Consider the following 22,274-nt stretch of genomic DNA (forward strand, 5'->3'; position numbering starts at 1 on the left):
GGTCAGCTCCTTATCATCCTTCCTGTTTGACCTTGAATGTCCTTTCCAGCAAGAGCCCATCCTGGGTCACCCTACCTAAGCAGGGCCTCCCGTCGGTCCCTCTCCCAGTGCTGTGTTTATCTCCTTCTTATTACTCTCTACTTTCGGCAATCTTTTTACTTTGTTGTTTACTTGTTTATTATCAGTCTTCCCCCCATAGACGGAAAGGGCAGGATCATGTTTCTCTCATTCCCCCGAGACAGGGCTCTGCACATAGCAGGTCCTCAATAAAAATGTGTTGCATGACATAACAGGGTGGGAATCAAGGTGGTTTCTGTATGGAACAAGAAGCTGGAATTCTCTTTCTAATGAAAAACTTTGATGCTGAAAAGAAATCTCTTTCTGGCTACAGTGGAGATAGGGGTTTGGTGGCAGGCACCAGATGGAAGTAGGTTGACCAGTTTGGGGTTGCTGTGCTCACCCATGGACAATAAGAGGGTGGCTTGGTCTTACAGCAGTGACTATGGGGCTGGAGACGGGACTGAGCCCAGAGATGTGTAGGACAGAGTGACTGGCTAGGAGAGGGGGTGCAGGAGGAGGGAGGGGTGTTCCCTGGGCCTTCCTGGGCGGCCTTCTCTCTTCCCTGCTGGCCTGCTGGCCTTCCCTGCTGGTGACACTGGGTTCCTGAGTGGCCTGGCCTTCTGTTGCCATTTCAGATCTGGCAGATGGGGCGTCTGGTCAAGGTGGTATCCTGGGCCCACCAATTCCCCTACACCCACCCACTGTGGTTGAGACAGTTCCTTGGCTTCTTGAACATCTATGACACTGACTTTGCCAAAGCTGTGTACAGTCGAGGAGGTGAGGGTTCCTGGGAGAAGGTGGAGCTTCCTGAGAGCAACAGGCTCAGGGCACCATGTGTGGAGGGGTCCTGGGCCTATGCCCTAAGTCTGGGCAGGTGAGGTCCCCACCCTATTTATCACCAGGCCTCATCTGGGAACCCCTCAGTCCCTGCCTGACTCAATCTTCCCTTTCTCCTGCAGATCCCAAGGTCCCATTTGTGTATAACTGCTTCCTCCAGTGGATTGGTGAGTGGGCACCTGCCTTCCCTTCCCACTCCACTTTGGTGCTGGGGGAGCAGCATGCTTCCCTGGCCTGTCTCTCCCTGCCCTGTTTCCACTCAGTCAGCTATCCCATCCATCAGACTGCCTGGTCCCCATGTTCCCCTCTTAAGCTCAGCTGCTCAGTAGGATTACAGGGAAGGAGGCAGGAGAGCTCCGGGCTGGCCAGGGAAGTAGTCTTCAGGTGCCTTCTCCTGCAGGGTTTGTCTCTTTCCCTGCATGGACGTCTATTCCACTGGTTCTATTTCTCTGTTAGAACTCTGACTAATACAGAGTTTGGTACCCAGAGTGGTTATAGAGGAACAGAATCTTTGGATGAGTTTCCTGAATTGGCTTCTGGGTTTTCCAGAACTGGCTCTCTAATAGAAGTAGTTAGAAAGATACTAATGACTCTGTGGTCAATGGTAAAGAGGACACAGGCAGTCCAGGGCATGAGGTAGCAGTAGAGATACACAAAACATCATCACTGGATGCTACTAACCAAATTTTTATAAAAGGCAAGGTTCTGATGACCATATATTTGATATCTTATGACATTTTAGTCAGACTAAAAGGTACAATAAGACTGGCTGGTTGCTCCTGGCTGCACTGGAGAAAGTGCGGAAAGAAACGGATGAGACGGGGGATTCGAATTGCAGCCCAAACTACAGGTGGAAGATCAGAAAGCTTCTTCGCCTATTTCCTCTCATTTGTTAGGTCTGGTGGGTTTTTATCTTGCTCCTTCATCTGCTGTGTGTTTTTCTGTCTTCTCATTTTGCTTATCTTACTGTGTTTGGGGTCTCCTTTTTGCAGGCTGCAGGTTCGTAGTTCCCGCTGTTTTTGGTGTCTGTGCCCAGTGGCTAAGGTTGGTTCAGTGGGCTGTGTAGACTTCCTGGTGGAGGGGACTAGTGCCTGTGTTCTGGTGGATGGGGCTGGATCTTGTCTTTCTGGTGGGCGGGTCCACGTCTGGTGGGGTGTTTTGGGGTGTCTGTGGCCTTTTGATTTTAGGCAGCCTCTCTGCTAATGGATGGGGCTGTGTTCCTGTCTTGCTAGTTGTTTGGCATAGGGTGTCCAGCACTGTAGCTTGCTGGTCGTTGAGTGAAGCTGGGTCTTGGCATTGAGATGGAGATCTCTGGGAGATTTTTGCTGTTTGATATTATGTGGAGCTGGCATACAGAGTGAAGTAAGTCAGAAAGAGAAAAACAAATACTGTATGCTAACACATATATATGGAATCTAAGGGGGAAAAAAAAGGTCATGAAGAACCTAGGGGTAAGACGGGAATAAAGACACAGACCTACTAGAGAATGGACTTGTGGATATGGGGAGGGGGAAGGGTAAGCAGTGACAAAGTGAGAGAGTGGCATGGACATATATACACTACCAAATGTAAAATAGCTAGCTAGTGGGAAGCAGCCACATAGCACAGGGAGATCAGCTCGGTGGTTTGTGACCGCCTAGAGGGGTGGGATAGGGAGGGTGAGAGGGAGGGAGTCGCAAGAGGGAAGAGATATGGAACCATATGTATATGTATAACTGATTCACTTTGTTATAAAGCAGAAACTAACACACCATTGTAAGGCAATTATACTCCAATAAAGATGTTAAAAAAAAAAAAAAAAAGGAAAGCTGCTTTGTCTGACCTGAAAGAAACCTTTGTTTCCTGTAGGCAAAGACCTCAGCTAGGGCTGAGATTTGTGAAAATGAAACCCAGGATCTCATCCTGTCATTGTCTGAATTATGATGCAAATTGATTTCCCAATCTTCTGCCAAAGTGTGAGCATTTATTGGGAAGTAATGGGAACCAGAAATTGGAATGGAGACATATGGGAAGATCCCAGTGAAGCCGGAGACATCAAACCCCTAAATTCAGCTCAGTCTTCTTTGCCAATTGCTGAATATATGTATTCCAATTATGCATTCCAGAACCAGAAAACTAACCTTAGAGTAGGTTTGGGTATATAGCACCCGCTAGGTGGCAATAACTTTCATGTCTGAGGTAAGGTTATCCAGGAGGTTGTATATGTTATAAATCAATGCCCAGTATATGGTGCTGTTTCTTTTTTTTATTGACTTACAGTTGATTTGCAATATTGTGTTAGTTTCAGATGTACAGCAAAGTGATTCAGGTATATGCCTATATATAATCTTTTTCAGATTCTTTTCCATTATAGGTTACTACAAGATACTGAACATAGTTCCCTGTGCTATACAGTAAATTCTTGTTGTTTACCAGTTTTATATATAGTAGTGTGTATCTGTTAATCCCATGCTCCTGATTTATTCCACCCCCGCCTTCTCCTTGGTAACCATAAATTTGTTTCTATGTCTGTGAGTCTGTTTCTGTTTTGTAAATAACTTCATTTGTATTATATTTTTAGATTCCACATATAAGTGATGTCATATAATGTTTACTTTCTCTGTCTGACTTACTTCACTTAGCATGATAATCTCTAGGTCCATCCATGTTGCTGCAAATGGCATTCTTTCATTCTTTTTTATGGCTGAGTAGTATTCCATTGTATGTGTACCACATCTCTGTCCATTCATCTGTTGATGGACATAGGTTGCTTCCATGTCTTGGCTATTGCAAACAGTGCTGCTATAAACATGGTGCTGTTTCTTCCACTGCCAAGATTCACACGTCCAGGAATCAAGGGGTGGCAGTATGAGTGGCACCACTCATTATTATTATAACGCCAAGTGATCCTATTAGCAAAATGTTTGCTTCTTGTCCCTGCAACTTTATGCTCTGTTAGCCTAGAGCTCCCTTAGTCCCAAAGGGAGGCAGGCTTCCGCCCGGAAACACAACAATGATGACACTGAACTGAAAGTGAGGGCTGCCACCTGGCCACTTTCGCCTCCTTGTGCCTCCTCATCTTACAGAAACTCAAAGGCAGTTTCTGTACTGGAATAATCCTGAATACTGAAGTGAAATTGGTAGGTTCCTTACCAATGAAGGTCAGGAGGAATATGTCCAGAATAGAGGAGATACTTTGGGTGACTCTTAGAATTACCATGCCCAGTCATTAAAATAAACGGAAAAATGCCACAATGCAGTTCAGGCAGGCTAGTAATGGCCCAGATCCTTCAAGAATGAAGTTTTGAATCATCTCACCAGGCAAAGAACCATGTCCAGATGAGGTGCTTTCTGAGGGCAAAGAGAACTAGAGTGGGTGATGGGAGAAGGTAGTTATCATAGCTAGTTATGACCATGTGATCAGTTGCAGAAACAAGGACAGTAATTATTGTATTTCTTCCTTATTTTGTTATGAATATGACTGTGTGTGCATGTTTGTGTGTATCAGATTTTTTTCTTCCTGCTCTCATTCCCTTCACATATAACATAAGGTATATTAATAATAGTTAACTTAACCTCACAGCATTAAAATTCCAGGATATCAGGGAGAAGAGTGACCACCATCCAATGACTTTCTGTTGTCTTGAGGCACAAGGGTTAGAGTCTTTCAATTATACGTCAGATACTTGGCAGAGTATGACTTTATAAAGTCTTTATTTGCAGATTAAGTATCGTTTCAGGGGGATCTGTAGGGATGCCAAGTTGAAGGGGTGGACCGTAATGTTTAGTTCTTTGTGTAAACTTGGATAAGCTGTGGATGCAGTTAATCAATTAAACCGAAGTCTAGCTGTTGCTCTGAAGATTTTGTACATATGGTTAACATCTACAATCCACTGAATTTAAGAAAAGATTTCCTTGATAATCTGGGAGGGCCTAATCCACTCACTGAAAAGTACTGCAAAGTTCTAGAAGCTGGGAATGCAAGAAAAGAGATTCTCCCTTAGAGCTTCTGCAACACCTTTGTTGTGGCCCAGTTAAATCAATTTCAGATTTGTGATCTCCTAAACTGTAAGAGTAAAATTTTGTGTTGTTGTACATCACTAAATTCCTGGTAATTTTTGTAGTGGGAAGAGGAAACTAATACAGAACAGACAAGCAGACAGAAAGGAAAAAAGGCAGGGAGAGGGCAGACAGGCTGGAGTAGGGCAGGTGATGAGGAGCTTGGCAGACAGAGATACAGGTGGGTAGGAGAAAGGTAACAGAAAAAGAAGTAGGAAGCCTGAGAAAGGGTGAGAAAGTCTGATGGGCAGGAGGCAGGAGATGAGGTAGGCTGGCAGGTGGGCAGATAGAAGCAGGAAGTGGGCACAGAGGCAAGGACGGGAGAGAGTGACAGCGAGACAGGATGGCAGGCAGGGACCCTCAGAGCTTGTCCTTGTCTCCAGCAATCATTACAAGAGCTTCCTGAGCTGCAAGTGGATCCCATTCTTGGGCTTCAGCACAACTCTTGGAATGGGAACAGGGACCCTGGAGGGATCCGGTGCCAGCTCAAAGCGAAGCAAGGTCAGGGCCACGGCCACCTTCATCTCATTCATGGCAAACTGCTTCCCGATGCAGTTCCTGGGTCAGGGAGGGAAAAGGAAGTGAGCAGAGGCTTCTAACCCCTGTCGGGCACAGGGCATTCAGGGCTCTCCTCCACGTGGCCCAGCCCCAATCCCTTCCTTACAGGTCACACTGAATGTGCCGCCCAAGCCTCGGTCCACCCTCTCCCCCTGACCTTCACAAAGGCCACCTCTCTCCAGGACTAGCTCCTAACTCCTACTTCTGCTCTCAGCAGTAGCAAGTCCAGTTGGGGAGGGTCGGTGCTCTAAGCCACAGGGTCAAGTCACGTGAATCAGTAAATGTGAATTAGTACTTTGTTCACTCGTCCACAGGCAGCTTCTGGTTTCAGGCCAGGCCAGGGCACTGTAGGGGGATGTGGGCAACTCTCGGGCCCTCACCACCCATGGCAGACATGCAGGGGCCCCAGTCCCCAGACAGGACAGGACAGAGTTGTGTCAGGAAGTCAGGATGGCAACCGGGAGGCTTCTTGGAGGGGCCACGGGTTAGTGCCCCTCGACCTGCTGGACCACTTGCCTCCCAGTTAATGCTCCGGCCTCCTGTCTCCCCGCAGCCCCTCAGTCAACCTGCCCCTGGAGCCTTCCCATTCTACTCCAGCAAGGCCCCTCCTCCCATCCCGTGGGCTCCTCACTGGCCTTTTCAGTCTCCTTGCCTCCCCTCCCTCTACTGCAGCCACGGCGGCTCGGGGCCTGCTGCGCCCTCCATCACAGGGAGGACACGTTGCGGGGCCTCAGCTGGCGTCACAGCGCTCTCTGGGCTGCTCCTCACTCACCTTGCACCTGTCCAGCCCCTCTCCCTTGCTCCGCTGCTGTTGAGGTCCCCTCCCCCCACAGCCGGCTACACCTCTTCCTCCCTGGACCCCCAAGACACCATTAGTGTTAACTCAAGGACCCATCTCAGTCCAGTGACCAGGACAGTGCCAGAAACATGGACCATTTAACAACCTGCTCAATGAATGAATGAGTGAGTGAAAGAAAGAATGAATGATGTCTGTCTTGAGTAGAGGTATTTGTTATTTTGTTTTTTGTTTTTTTGGCCATGCCACGAGGCTTGCGGGATTTTAGTTCCCCGACCAGGGATTGAACCCGGGCCACGGCAGTGAAAGCACAGAGTCCTAACCCCTGGACTGCCAAGGAATTGCCAAGGTATTTGTTTCTTGACTGTGAACTCTAGGAGGAGACAGGGACAGTGTCTTTCATCTCTGCCTTCCCATCTCCTAGCACAGGACTTGGCACACAGAGACAGCTTAATAAATAGTTTTATATTTAAATAAAGTTAATTGAATTGAAAAATAAAACCCGAATGGAATAAAAGTAAATATTAATTCTGACCTAAGAATTGAGCTGCCTAGTACATAACCCCGTCCTCTAGTGGCAGCCGCATAATGTGCCGCCAATATCTACAAGAAAGAACAGGACCCAGGCAGAAACCGAAACCTACAGCGTATTCTGGAAGCATGTCTGCGTCAAGCCTGTTCTGTGAAGGTTGATTCACCAAGTGAAAATTTCACAGAATTGGAGATTCAGAAAAAAACTCGTTTCTACTAAGTAATTGCAAAGTTTATGGAAGTTACTATTACAGGGGAAGATTCTAGCAGCCTGGGAGGATTTTCCCAGCAGCCGATATGGAGTATTCTGGTCCAGCTCAACAGCTATTTCAAGTATGCTCTATATTTTACATGCCAGAAACCTTTCAAATGTATGCATCATATACAAATTAGTAGATTTTTCTCTCAAAGGCACTTGATTGTCTCAATTCTATACTTTTGCCTGCTTGGACTATTGGACTCAATGTATAATATCATGGAAAAAGACCTCAGATCACAGGAAAAGTTTTGACAACTGGGGAAATTGTCATGTGTATCAGACATTAATATGCTGTCAAAACGTCTTTTGGATAGACCCCAAGTACAAAGTGACACACATTGATAACAAACTTTCTTAAAACGCTGCTATAACTTTTCCAGTATATGGCTTCAACAGTTTCACGCAGGGAGTCTGAAAATGGAAGCATATGTAAACTACTCATGATGCAACAGATGCATAATGGGGAAGTAAATAGAAAACGTGGGACTGAGAAGGTGTAGAATAAAAAATCTACCCTTTAAAATTATGACAATGGAAACGGAGGACAGTTGAAATTTAACACACAGTGAGTAATTTTAATTAGGTAGAGTCATCATCTCACAGTGAGGAAAAACCCTACAATACACTAAACTTGGAACAGCCATCGACACTGAAATGTGGCCAGCCATTGAGAAAGAGCTGTGGGTTAGTCTGTGGCCTGCCCTAAAGGCCACTTGTATGTTGAACATACAGAAACATGCTTCCATCCCAATACACCAACATAAAAGCCATAACTGCATACGCCACATATGAATGTAGGAGGTCACAGACATGGGGTAGCACCCAGTGACACCCAGCTGCACCAAGTACAGAAAGTCTCACCTGGATCCCCCTGAGAAGGGCAGGAAAGCACTGCTGTGTTGAGTAGAAACTGGTGCAAACCGGGATGGGTCAAACACCTGCAGAGAGAGCTCCGGGGCCAGGGCAGCTGGGGTCAAACTCCTTCACCAATCCACCAGGGGACAAGAATCCCTGAGGGGGAGCAGGGGAGGTGCTGGTCTAGAGAGAGCATCCCATCCCCTCCTCCCATGGCCATAATACCTCTGGTTTCGGCCACACCTTCGGGTTGTGGTGAAGCCCATAAAAGGAGAGGGAGAGTGGGATACCTGTGGGGCAGGGAGGAGAGAGAGAAGACTGATGGTACCCATGGCAGCAGGGGCAATGTGCCAGCACAAAAGGCCTGGAGCCTCCATTAGAGCCACCATGACGCTGTTGTAAAACAGGTGGGCTGGAGGTGACAAAGCACAACAGCACAGATTAGGAGTAGGTAACCATGCCCAGAACTGAAAAGGAAAAGATTTGGAAGCTTACATTTAGGAGCAACGTGGTGACACATGTATCTCCCTGCACCTCACCTGACACCCTGACGTCTCGGTTCCCAACCCCTGCACCAGGGAAGTACCCAGTGTGGGTGTGTGCCAGCCCCTGAAGAGGAAGCAGGAGTCTGGGCCCTGCCTGAGGGGTCAAGGCCAGGCCCTTTTACATGTGCATGATGGGGGTGGGTGGGCAGGAGCTGCCCAGAAGGATCAGAAGAACCTGTGTGTTGATGGGTGAGCTGACAGGCGCGGTGGCTCCAGCGGCCTTCAGGGCTCAGCCTGTAGATGATGTCGTTCTGGTGGGAGAGATTCCTCACTTGGGAAAAAATCAGATTGTTGAGATTCCCTGATGGCCTGGATGTAGGACTGGATGTTCCTGAAGGGAGAGGATGCAGAAGAGACTGGAGTGGAGGGAGCCTCTGACCTGGAGATGGAGTGGGGCTCTGGGTGGGGATTCCTCAGTCAGCGGGGACAGGCAGCACTGAGGCTTTGTCATTTCTGCCTCACAGCCCAGGAGACCCTCAGTCCTTTACAAGTGGCCTGAGCAGCCAGGCTTCTCCCTGTGCAGGAATCAGGGACCTGTGACTGAGTCAAGGTTGGTCTGGGTGGAATTTGACTGTGGTCCATGGCTCTGTGCAGAATGTTGCTTTCTGTGCTGATAAGCGTCCACACTGCCCTAACTGCCTCTCAGGTAAGTCCTCCCCAGCTGGTGAGAACAAGGACCCTGCCCTGCCGTTGAAGGGTTGTCACTGACCTGTCTGTCTGGATGCTGCCCTGGTGGCCGAAGGCGCACTTCATGGTGGTGTCCAGGGTCATCAAGGAGACGTGTCCAAGGATCTCCAGATGCGAGTCCGGGCTGATGAGCTCCTCCCACTTGTCCTGTAGTGGGAGGGGAACATTGACTCTGTTCTGCTCCCCCAGAAGGCCTGTGTTGACAAGGCCAGGCTCTCTCTCCGTCTCTCTAAATCTTCGGATGAGTTTTCCTCACTTTCTAAGCAGATGTGTTTTAGCAATTTAAGGCTGTAACACACATGTGTAATGTGATGCCTATATCTCAGAAACTTCTATAACTTTTATATTTCTGGCCTTTTGGAAGGCCAGAAAACATAGTTTCTCAGCAGACAAGGGGGAATCTTTTGTATCCTGAGATCAGACCTGGATAGGCGATGGCCAACAGTGGTAAGCAAATTTGTCGAGGTAAGAGATAGCATAAGATTCCAGTACTAGGGTCCCTACGAAAGGGACATCAGACATCAATCCTTTCATTAAATGTTAGCTGAGTCCAGTTGGTGAGAAATCAAAATCCTGCAGGCCAGCTCTATGAATGTCTGATAGACCTGCCCCCATTTCCTCCCATGAGGAGCTCGATTCCATGCAGAAACCCTGGGCCCCAGGCCAGAGCCCACCTGAGTGATATCCTGGGATGTCCACTATTCCCCCGAAGGTGTCATTGCCCAGGCCAGCCAGGGGCAGCTTGCCCTGCTGTCAAGGGGAATAACCCTTGATCTAGTCCACTGCGTTGAAGACATGGAGCTGGGAGGAGAGTGGATCCTGAATATACCACGGCCCGCCTTTCCCTTATCGATGACTAAAGTGCGGATCCAAGGTGGTGCCTGGGTCCCATCCGTTCTTGGAGAGCCCTGTCTCCTAGTCAGTTCTGAATGCATCGTTCTGAGGGCTGTGTCTGATGGACGTCTGAGGGACACAAGTGTCTGAGAGTGGACTTTGTCAGCTGTGCTGGATGAGAGTGGGTCCAGGTGACGAGGGATAGACTCACCAGCATCACTCGGACAGAGTCGGCCATGAGACCCACGTAGGGCTTCAGGATGTCATAGTGGAAGGCTGGGGTCAGCATCCACCAGTGCTGGAACCACGTCTGCCCCTCCAACACGAGCAAACCTTTCCCTGGGCCACAGATGGGTGTGTGTGTGGGTCGGAGAGACTGGATCAGAGGGACGATGAGGGACAACTTGGGAAGAACCAAGGGTGTCAGGAGAGAGCACACCATGGGCAAAGGGAGGGAAAGACAGTACAGTTCAGGAATGTGAATTTCCAAAATGGCTGGTCGATAGGATGTGATTATGACAGCTGTGAGACAGAGGTTGAAGAAGAGTAGGGGGGCAGGTGATAGAAGGAATTAGTTAATAGTCAGGCTGAGAATATCGCAGAGGACTGAGAAGTGATGAAGAAGAGGCTGAACTTCAGGAGGGCTCTCAGCACCTGTACAAAGGGGTGAGGGTTTTATTAGAAGAAGGGAAATGAGGCTTGATTCAGAGATGAGGGTGGTGACAGGGTGGCAGGCACTTGTTGTTTTCTGTGAGTCAGCAAGGCAGCTCTTGGTAAACCTAACTGGGAGTGTACCAGAGTTTACTAGTTTACTAGTGTACCAGAGTACTAGTTTTGATATACTTACCAATCCAGGGGGCCAAGAATCTGTAGGTACCTGCAAACTTAGGGTTTGAAAAAGTAAGGAAGCCATTACAGGAAAGCGGACAGGACCAAACAAGGCAGGCAGCCCGCAGAGCAGCTGTGGTCCAGACCATGGGCTGCCAGCCCTTCCTGGTGCTTGTCAACTGGCAGCCTGTCTCAAGCCACCTCCCGCTTGCCTCCCATCCCTGACTCCCTCTGTCCTGATGGTCACTGTGGGCCCAGGAAGGCAGACTCAGTGTCCCAGCAGCAGAACACCCACGGGGCTAAGAAGGTGAATCGACAAGAAATATAGGCTCTGTTCAGTGCCCTAGATTAAGTCAGAAGCCTGTGGTTTTCCTCCAATTTGTGATGGTTTAGCCATCCAATGACCCAGGATAGGCAAATGCAAGTCAGTGTGCATAAGGAATTGTCTTTCAGATCTGGGGCTATTTACATAAAAATCACCTCAGTAGGGTTAAAGAAGAAAGAATGAAAATGTGCAGCCCCACACAGCTGTTTAGCATTCCGTTTAAGTGAACAGTGCTGTTCTTTGGGATGTGGGCTGGTGTTTGGATGGTAGACAGTCAGGTATTGATGACTGAACTGGCAATCTCTTCTGGAATTTCACAGACCCAGGGGCATGTACCCAAGAGGGAAAATACGCTCCAGCCGGGATCATGTTTTGTACTCACCAGATCTCCCCAGGACCACCTTCATGTAGTCAGGGTCATAGACCACCGGCTGAACCTTGTTTCCCCACAGCCAGTGAGGAGAGACACATGGGAATTTCTCTACCTTTTCAGTACCTCTTGCAGCTCCTGGTCCTTTGGGTACTGTAACAGAGGGAAAGACACATCAGTAAAATGTTCTCTTTAGGGCCAGTGCTTGGAGGGGTGCTGGAGGTTAGGACAGCAACCAGGAGATAGTTCTGGATCCATCAGCGGCAATTTAGGAGTTTGGAACTGTTTCTGATGAGCTGGGCTCTGATCTGGCTTCTTGCTCTCTTGCAGAGACTTGGCCTAAGGCCCTGCTCTGGCTTCCGGATGGACCACTTATGGGCCTTCATCCAGAACTGCCTTTAGAATCTTACTGGTGTTTCACAGACTTATATTAGAGTTGTTTGTTCGGTTGTGTCCCCTCAAATCAAGTTTAAGTGAGGTCATTAGGGCAGGCCCAAATCCAATGTGACTGGTGCCTTTATAAAAGAGGGAAAATGTGGACACAGAGACAGACACTCAGAGAGAGAAGATGAAATAAAGAGATATATGGAGCTTGTGATTCACCAGCCAAGGAGAGAGGCCGGGAAGAGATGCTTCCTGCACAGCCTGCAGAAGGAACCAGCACCGCCAACACCTTGATTTTGGGCTCTAGTCTCTAGAACTCTGAGACACTAAATTGTGTTGTTTCAGCCATCCAGTTTGTGGAACTTTGTGGCAGGCCTTACACACTATTACAAGTACGTAATGCTCAAGACAAACATGTATAAGGGAGGGATTATTACTTGATCCTGTCTTACTGAAGAATGAGGCAACCCATATTAAAGGATATGCCCAAGTGAGCTGCATCTAAAGTCAAACCTGCTGACCCCAAGGTGTCCTTCCCCAGGGTTCCCAAGGCTCCCTGGGTGCCTCTATTATCAGGTTTCAACTCAATGCTCTAATTGCAGGGCACCGTGTTGACAGGCTTACCTTTCATACCTGTCATCCCTGTATTCTTAGAGCCAGCACAGAGGATGGTTCACAGGGATTGAGCCCCACTTTTAAAAGAATCAATAATGTTCATGTAGAAGGAATGAGTACATGCAGGAGTGTGAATGAATGAGTCCTGATTAAAATTGCTGTTGCAAGTGACAGAATCAGAGCTAACGGAAGAGCGAGGAAAAGGACAAAAAGAAAGCTGGGGGCCCAGGGGCGTCTCACGGAGCCCAAGGGCAGGGGGCAGCCAGGCTGTGGAAGGGCAGAACCAGGGACTGGAGGGCTGCCAGGACTGTGTCTCCCATTCTTTCTCTCTGTACGTCCATGCATTCATCTCTCAGCAAGTGTTTATGGAGGCTCCACCTCATACAGACACTATTCTAGAAGTTGGTGATACAGTTATGAACAAACAGATACGGTCCATGTCCTCATGCAGCTGGGTCCAGGTGATGCAGGAGGGAACGTCTACCCTTCTGGGGCTGGCACCTCACCATTCTGCCACCATCATGTCTGAGTGGCACTGCTGAATCCTATTCCAAAAATCTGATTCTAATCTCATAGCCAAGGCGTCCACCTGCTACAATCAACTGTGGCTGGGCGTGAATAGGGTATTTGAAGGCCACCCTGTGCAAGGGAAGAGATCTCAGAACAGACATCCCCAAATGTTTCCACTACAGTGAATGTCAAATACAAGAATAAGTAGATGGGTAGAAGGACTCATTTGTTTACCTGGTAACTCTGTGTTGAGTACTTACTTTGGGTCAATTGCCATCCTAGGAGCTAGAGATCCAGCAGTGAACAACAAGATCCCTGCTATTGTGGAGCTCCTATTCTAGTGGGGGTGTGGGCGGGGCTGACAATCCTGCCCTGAACTGAGGCGTGTCCTGCTTGAATTCATTCTGGGGGCTGCTCTGTGTTCCCAGGTCACGTCCTCATTGGGACTGCCCTGCTCTGTTGATCCAGTGCAGGGACTGACTGGTGGGAGCCTCTTACCTCCTCAGCTGTATTACCTAGTTTTCTTTGATCTCTTCTTGCCTGCTCAGCAGGGGCCTGGGTGGCGGGGGTGGGGGGTGTCCCTGCTTCTGTACAGGAGTATACCTCCTTTCTGATTGCCAGTCAGCGCCCCTAAATCCTGCTCCTGGGTAAGGAGCTTAAACTATGTTCTACCTGTCCATTCTCTTCTTGGGGTCACCCTGAGGCCCACTGGTCCGTGAGCCCACCAGTCACCTGGCTGGGGCTGCCATCTTTCTTGAGCACGTCTGTCCAGAGCCAGTTGAAACTCTCATAGAGGTCATGGTGCCCATGGTGGCAGTGGTGTTGACCCTGTAGGCAAAAAGCCAGTGCCATCTGGCCTCCAGGCTGCAACCACTCAATGCAGTCAGGGCTCCAGTGGAATGTCCTCTCCTGGTTACTTCTGGGGACTGTAGCCACAAAGGAATTTCCCCAAAGGGAGACACAAGGGGAGTAGGTGGACAGGTAATAATGCCATCTGACAATGCAATTGCCAGACATGTGGGTTCTGTTGGCACGGCAGGTACAGATGAGATAGGAGGGAGGACATGGGGCAAGATGGGGCAGTTTGGGACTGCTTGAATCCCAAAGTTGTAAGTTCCCCTTTTCATATTTCTTGTTGGATTTCACCCCCATTTAATGCAGTGAGTTTGTTAAACCTCCAAAATGTCTGTCCTTCACAGGCATTAATATTATTTTAAATTCATACAAATTAGAGTGAGTGTAATTATGGCCTTTGCTCTGTGCCATGCACCATTCTAAGATTATAATACTTCACTTGAGTACTATAATTATTATCATCATCCCATATTACAGATGAGGAAACTGAGGCATCGAGCAGGTATTTAAAGTACGTGTCAAGAGGTGATATATGAGTCTAGGTAATTTGGCGACAGAGCCCACGTGCTTAACTGCCCACCTTGTCACTTGTCATCTGGCCTGAAAGATTAGTTTCAATCTAATTACATGTGGTATTCTAATTCCCGACTTAGCCAATAACAGAGATATTGAATAAATGGAAATCTCAGACAGTATTAAAAGAGTAAGAAAAAAATTGGCTGCAATAGCTGTTAGGCCACCAGAATTTGAGAGATAATTCAGCACCATGAGGAATATTAGTTATGGAAACATAAATCATCTACTTACTGAAACTACATATCATCTAATGGCCATCATTATAATGAGAAAGTCACCCGAGGAATTTTTAGTTGTTCCTTATGTCAAATCCTAGCTGAGAAAGGTAACAACTGCATCAAAACAAAGGTCATAATTTCTCTAAATCAACAAATAATCGGGAACTCATTAGTACAACAATTTGCATGAACAAGATGGGTTTTGGCTGTCTCTCTGTGGCTGATATTAATAGTTTCTGTCTTTGGCTCTACTCTGCTGCTAATTGCTTGGCCTCTTTCTTTGAGAAATAGAAGCCTCAGCTCTCTGCAACACCCCGTCTCCTTAGGCTTGTTCAATCCACACACCATTAATGAGCCCGTCCCCATGTGGCCCCTCACCTTGCTCTGCGCTGTCCTTGCCAGGATCAGAGCTAACAGAGCTGCCTGGGTAGGCACTGTCCCTCACCAGCATGCGAGCTGCTCCTTTCTCAGTCACTCCACACACCTGGGCCAAGCATTCCTTTGTGTCAGGCTCTGTGCTGGGTATTGGGGTGCAGGAAGGGGATGATACCTCAGCCCCATGGAGCTCACAGTTCAGGGGTTTTGGGGATGGGGTGTGGGAGGTAAACAGATTCTGTTTAATGTCTCAACTCAATTGTCAGTACTCCTTACCTGGTGCCATCTGGAAACCTCACTCATGTGTGCCAGCTACTAGTTTTAGCACTGAAATAATCAGCCTTGAAAAATCCCTCAATCTCAAGCAAACCAAGCCGGTTTGTCCCTACACCCTACTACGCCCTCATCCAGCAGGTGGGCCTCTTTTCCTGTCACCTGACACCTTCTTAGATTCCTGTCTGTCATCTCCATGGACAGTGAGCCCACAGGGCAGCATCCATCAGACTGATGTCTGTGCTCCCAGGCAAGCTCAGGGCCAGGCAGAGAGGATGGAATTGAGGGATGGGACAGGGAAGCATCTAGAAGCCTGTTCTATGAGAACAGCTGAAGCTGCTCAGCCTGGAGACGGGGGAGACTCAGGAAGGAAGAGCCACTGTCCTCAAAGTGCAGGGCTGCCAGGACAGCCTGCAGATCTCCCTAAGGAGGAGTGTCTGACAGACCCGAGGACAGCAGCACGGGGTCCTGGGAGGGAGGAAGCTCCCTGGACTGGGAGCCAAGACCTGAGAGGTAAGCTGGGTCCTTTTGTGAGGCCACGTGCTCGCCCCACAGCAAGGCTTCGTCCCATGGGCGTGCTCACCAGGACCAAGGCCTGAGAGCCCCGGCCCTCCCTGCCCTCCCACTTCCCCGTCCCACTCCATCCTACCTCCTGCATGTGCCCATAGAGCCAGTGGGAAGGAGGAGACGGGAACTGCTGGAGGGCTTTGAGCAGCCACTGTCTGCGCAGGTAGAGCTGTGCTGCCTTGAGCAGAAGCAGAACCAGGCCGAGCAGGGAGGCCACCTGCAGGAGCCCCGAGACACCGCCCAGGGCTCTGGGGGTGCTCAGCGCAGAGACACTCATGGTGCAGCGGCTTCTGGATTGCTGACTGTCCCTGAAGGTGGCTGACCTCCCCTGAGCACCCAGCCTGGTCAGGGAGGCTTGCCCCGCCCACCTGGGGGAGGGTGAAGGTGAGGGCAGAGCTCAGACCTGGGCCTCCAGGGTTGATTAACTGTGGAGGATCCATCTTGGGGGTAGGCACCAAAAAAGTCATGGAGATCAGATATAGAAGAGCAAGGATGAGAACAAGTTTATCCTCAAGTCTGTCACCCTCACTTTTTTCATGTTTATCTCCATCCAGGCAGTCTGGCTCCAGAGACTTTGCTGTTAACCATGAACTTAAAGAGATGATTATTGGGTTGAGACTCCGGTCCGTACATGGCAGCCCCTAAACTTTCCTGGGGATATTTCATGTTTGATCTGTTTTCTAGTGTTTCCAAGTAGCAGGAGACTGTTTCAGGTTATCAACTCCATGTACTGGCAGACGTGCAAGCTTCACTATCCAGGACAGTTTTTGCGAAAAAGTGTTGGGCAAACCATATGGTTAGATGTAGCAGTCATGGAAAATGATCTTCATGAAGATTTTCAATGATCTGAGAAAAGCTTATAACAAAGTGATTAAAGCAAAATGTACAGTTGTCTGCTAAATTCTCAAAAAAACTGTGTCATCTGTGGTCAACATTTATTAACCAGTAAATATTTTCCCCATTCATTTAGTACCCACACAACCCAACCAAGGACTCCTTGAAGGTTGTCACTAGGCATTCTATGTCCTTATACCTTCCATAGCCTGGACCAGAGGACTGTGCCTACTGATGATGCCGAATAAATACTTACAGATTCAATGAATGAATGAAGGACGGAATGAGGATAACTTTGGATTGATTAGATCACCACCTTGAGGGGGTGCTGGGAAGATGGCGGAAGAATAAGACGCAGAGATCACCTTCCTCCCCATAGATCACCACCTTGAAAAGACTAGGTTCATTTTTGGGTGCCATGTTTTTAAAAAGAAATTAAAAATTTTAATTCCAGGATGTTTCCTGGTTCATCTTACAGGCAACAGAAAGGCAGAAGAGGGGGGCCGTCTATCCCTAAGGTGGCAGCTTGAAGCAATGACTCCTGTGGGCAACTCACCCAGGCACCCCAGGTTTGATGCTGCTGCAATTTATCATATTGTGTTTACTTTGACTCCTCTACAAAAAATGAATCTGCCAGGTAGAGGCCTTTCATTACAAAAAAACAAAAAACAAAAAAACAGGGAGGAGCTTCAAGATGGCGGAAGAGTAAGATGCGGAGATCATCTTCCTCCCCACAAATACATCAGAAATACATCTACATGTGGAACAACTCCTACAGAACACCTACTGAACGCTGCCAGAAGACCTCAGACCTCCCAAAAGGCAAGAAACTCCCCACGTACCTGGGTAGGGCAAAAGAAAAAACAGAGACAGAAGAATAGGGACGGGACCTGCACCACTGGGAGGGAGTTGTGAAGGAGGAAAGGTTTCCACACACTAGGAAGCCCCTTCGCGGGTGGAGACTGCAGGTGGCGGAAGGGGGAGGCTTCGGTGCCGCGGAGGAGAGCGCAGCAACAGGGGTGTGGAGGGCAAAGCGGAGAGATTCCCGCACGGAGGATAGGTGCCGACCGGCACTCACCAGCCCGAGAGGCTTGTCTGCTCACCCGCCGGGCCGGGCGGGGGTTGGGAGCTGAGGCTTGAGCTTCGGTCGGAGCGCCGGGAGAGGACTGGGGTTGGCGGCGTGAACACAGCCTGAAGGGGGCTAGTGCGCCACAGCTAGCCGGGAGGGAGTCTGGGAAAAAGTCTGGAGCTGCCGAAGAGGCAAGAGACTTTTTCTTGCCCCTTTGTTTCCTGGTGCGCGAGGGGAGGGGATTAAGAGGGCTGCTTAAAGGAGCTCCAGAGATGGGTGCGAGCCGCGGCTAAATGCGCGGACCCCAGAGACAGGCATGAGACGCTAAGGCTGCTGCTGCTGCCACCAAGAAGCCTGTGAGCAAGCACAGGTCACTCTCCACACCTCCCCTCCCGGGAGCCTGTGCAGCCTGACATTGCCAGGGTCCCATAATCCAAGTACAACTTCCCCGGGAGAACTCACGGCGCGCCTCAGGCTGGTGCAACGTCATGCCAGCCTCTGCCGCCGCAGGCTTGCCCCGCATCCGTTCCCCACCCTCCCCCAGGCCTGAGTGAGCCAGAGCCCCCGAATCAGATGCTCCTTTAACCCCGTCCTGTCTGAGCAAAAAGCAGACGCCCTCAGGCGACCTACACACAGAGGTGGGGCCAAATCCAAAGCTGAACCCCAGGAGCTGTGCGAACAAAGAAGAGAAAGGGAAATTTCTCCCAGTAGCCTCAGGAGCAGTGGATTAAATCTCCACAATCAGCTTGATGTACCCTGCATCTGTGGAATACCTGATTAGACAACGAATCATCCCAAATTGAGGAGGTGGACTTTGGGAGCAACGATATATATATATATTTTTTCCTTTTTTCCCTTTTTGTGAGTGTGTATGTGTATGCTTCTGTGTGTGATTTTGTCTGTATAACTTTGCTTTTACCATTTGTCCTAGGGTTCTGTCTGTCAGTTGTTTTTTTTTTATTACTTAAAAAATTTTTTTTAATAATTATTATTTTTTATTTTAATAACTTTATCTTATTTTATTTTATCTTCTTCTTCCTTTCCTTCTTTTTTCTTCTCCCTTTTATTCTGATCCATGTGGATGACAGGCTCTTGTTGCTCCAGCCAGGCGTCAGGGCTGTGGCTCTGAGGTAGGAGAGCCAAGTTCAGGACATTGGTCCACAAGAGACCTCCCAGCTCCACGTAATATCAAACAGCGAAAATCTCCCAGAGATCTCCATCTCAATGCCAAGACCCAGCTACACTCAACGACCAGCAAGCTACAGTGCTGGACACCCCATGGCAAACAACTAGCAAGACAGGAACACCATCCCATCCATTAGCAGAGAGGCTGCCTAAAATCATAATAAGGCAACAGACACCCCAAAACACACCACCAGACGTGGACCTGCCCACCAGAAAGACAAGATCCAACCCCATCCACCAGGCACTAGTCCCCTCCACCAGGAAGCCTACACAGCCCACTGAACCAACCTTAGCCACTGGGAACAGACACCAAAAACAACGGGAACTACGAACCTGCAGCCTGCGAAACGGAGACCTCAAACACAGTAAGTTAAGCAAAATGAGAAGACAGAAACACACAGCAGATGAAGGAGCAAGGCAGAAACCCACCAGACCTAATAAATGAAGAGGAAATAGGCAGTCTACCTGAAAAAGAATTCAGAATAATGATAGTAAAGATGATCCAAAATCTTGGAAATAGAATGCAGAAAATACAAGAAACATTTAAAAAGGACCTAGAAGAACTAACGAGCAAACAAACAGTGATGAACAACACAATAAATGAAATTAAAAATTCTCCAGAAGGGATCAATAGCAGAATAACTGAGGCAGAACAGATAAGTGACCTGGAAGATAAAATAGTGGAAATAACTACTGCCAAACAGAATAAAGAAAAAAGAATGAAAAGAATTGAGGACAGTCTCAGAGACCTCTGGGACAACATTAAACGTACCAACAGTCGAAATATAGGGGTCCCAGAAGAAGAAGAGAAAAAGAAAGGGACTGAGAAAATATTTGAAGAGATTATAGTTGAAAACTTCCCTAATATGGGAAAGGAAATAGTTAATCAAGTCCAGGAAGCACAGAGAGTCCTATATAGGATAAATCCAAGGAGAAACACACCAAGACACATATTATTTAAACTATCAAAAATTAAATACAAAGAAAAAATATTGAAAGCAGCAAGGGAAAAACAACAAATAACACACAAGGGAATCCCCATAAGGTTAACAGCTGATCTTTCAGCAGAAACTCTGCAAGCCAGAAGGGAGTGGCAGGACATATATAAAGTGATGAAGGGGAAAAACCTACAACCAAGATTACTCTACCAAGCACGGATCTCATTCAGATTTGACAGAGAAATTAAAACCTTTACAGACAAGCAAAAGCTAAGAGAATTCAGCACCAGCAAACCAGCTTTACAGCAAATGCTAAAGGAACTTCTCTAGGCGGGAAACACAAGAGAAGGAAAAGACCTACAATAACAAACCGTAAACAATTAAGAAAATGGTAATTAGGAATATACATATCGATAATCACCTTAAATGTAAATGGATTAAATGCTCCAACCAAAAGACATAGACTGCCTAAATGGATACAAAAACAAGACCCATATATATGCTGTGTACAAGAGACTCACTTCAGACCTAGGGACACATACAAACTGAAAGTGAGGGGATTTAAGAAGATATTCCATGCAAATGGAAATCAAAAGAAAGATGGAGTAGCAATTCTCATATCAGACAAAATAGACTTTAAAACAAAGACTATTACAAGAGATAAAGAAGGACACTACATAATGATAAAGGGATCAATCCAAGAAGAAGATATAACAATTGTAAATATTTATGCATCCAGCATAGGAGCACCTCAATACATAAGGCAAATACTAACAGCCATAAAAGGGGAAATCGACAGTAACACAATCATAGTAGGGGACTTTAACACCCCACTTTCACCAATGGACAGATCATCCAAAATGAAAATAAATAAGGAAACACAAGCTTTAAATGATACATTAAACAAGATGGACTTAATTGATATTTATAGGACATTCCATCCAAAAACAACAGAATACACATTTTTCTCAAGTGTTCATGGAACATTCTCCAGGACAGATCATATCTTGGGTCACAAATCAAGCCTTGATAATTTAAGAAAACTGAAATCGTATCAAGTACCTTTTCCGACCACAATGCTATGAGACTAGATATCAATAACAGGAAAAAATCTGTAATAAGTACAAACACATGGAGGCTCAACAATACACTACTTAATAACCAAGAGATCACTGAAGAAATCAAAGAGAAAATAAAAAAATACGTAGAAAGAAACAACAATGAAAACACGACGACCCAAAACCTATGGGATGCAACAAAAGCAGTTCTAAGAGGGAAGTTTATAGCAATACAATCCTACCTTAAGAAACAAGAACATCTCAAATAAACAACCTAAGCTTACACCTAAAGCAATCAGAGAAAGAAGAGCAAAAAACCCCCAAAGTTAGCAGAAGGAAAGAAATCATAAAGATCAGATCAGAAATAAATGCAAAAGAAATGAATGAAATGATAGCAAAGATCAATAAAACTAAAGGCTGCTTCTTTGAGAAGATAAACGAAATTGATAAACCATTAGCCAGACTCATCAAGAAAAAAAGGGAGAAGACTCAAATCAATAGAATTAGAAATGAAAAAGGAGAAGTAACAACTGACACTGCAGAAATACAAAGCATCGTGAGAGATTACTACAAGCAACTATATGCAAATAAAATGGACAACATGGAAGAAATGGACAAATTCTTAGAAATGCACAATCTCCCAAGACTGAGCCAGGAAGAAATAGAAAATATGAACAGACCAATCACAAGCACTGAAATTGAAACTGTGATTAAATATCTTCCAACAAACAAAAGTCCAGGAACAGATGGCTTCACAGGCAAATTCTATCAGATATTTAGAGAAAAGCTAACACCTATCCTTCTCAAACTCTTCCAAAATATAGCAGAGGGAGGAACACTCCCAAACTCATTCTATCAGGCCACCATCACCCTGATACCAAAACCAGACAGAGATGTCACAAAGAAAGAAAACTACAGGCCAATATCACTGATGAACATAGATGCAAAAATCCTCAACAAACAGAATCCAACAGCACATTAAAAGGATCATACACCATGATCAGTGGGGTTTATCCCAGGAATGCAAGGATTCTTCAATGTATGCAAATCAATCAATGTGATATACCATATTAACAAATTGAAGGAGAGAAAACATATGATCATCTCAATAGATGCAGAGAAAGCTTTTGACAATATTCAACACCCATTTATGATAAAAAAAAAACCCTCCAGATAGTAGGCGTAGAGGGAACTTACCTACAAATAATAAAGGCCATATATGACAAACCCACAGCCAACATCATCCTCAATGGTGAAAAGCTGAAACCATTTCCACTAAGATCAGGAACAAGAC

At 47.1% G+C, this 22,274-nt stretch overlaps 1 protein-coding gene and 1 pseudogene across 1 annotated transcript in view; both read right to left on the minus strand.

Annotated features, from left to right (window-relative positions):
* Positions 1-5,324: 5,324 nt before the first annotated feature.
* Positions 5,325-22,274, minus strand: part of LOC136126710 (cytochrome P450 4B1-like) — a 121,284-nt gene continuing 104,334 nt past the window's right edge. Inside the window, 2 exon segments of the mRNA XM_065882110.1 lie at positions 5,325-5,493; positions 7,941-8,017. Coding sequence (XP_065738182.1) covers positions 5,325-5,493; positions 7,941-8,017 — 246 coding nt within the window.
* LOC136130520 (cytochrome P450 4A11-like) lies at positions 8,053-16,173 on the minus strand (annotated as a pseudogene).

This window comes from Phocoena phocoena, chromosome 1 (genome assembly GCF_963924675.1).
Source record: "Phocoena phocoena chromosome 1, mPhoPho1.1, whole genome shotgun sequence".
NCBI classification, from domain to species: Eukaryota; Metazoa; Chordata; class Mammalia; order Artiodactyla; family Phocoenidae; genus Phocoena; species Phocoena phocoena.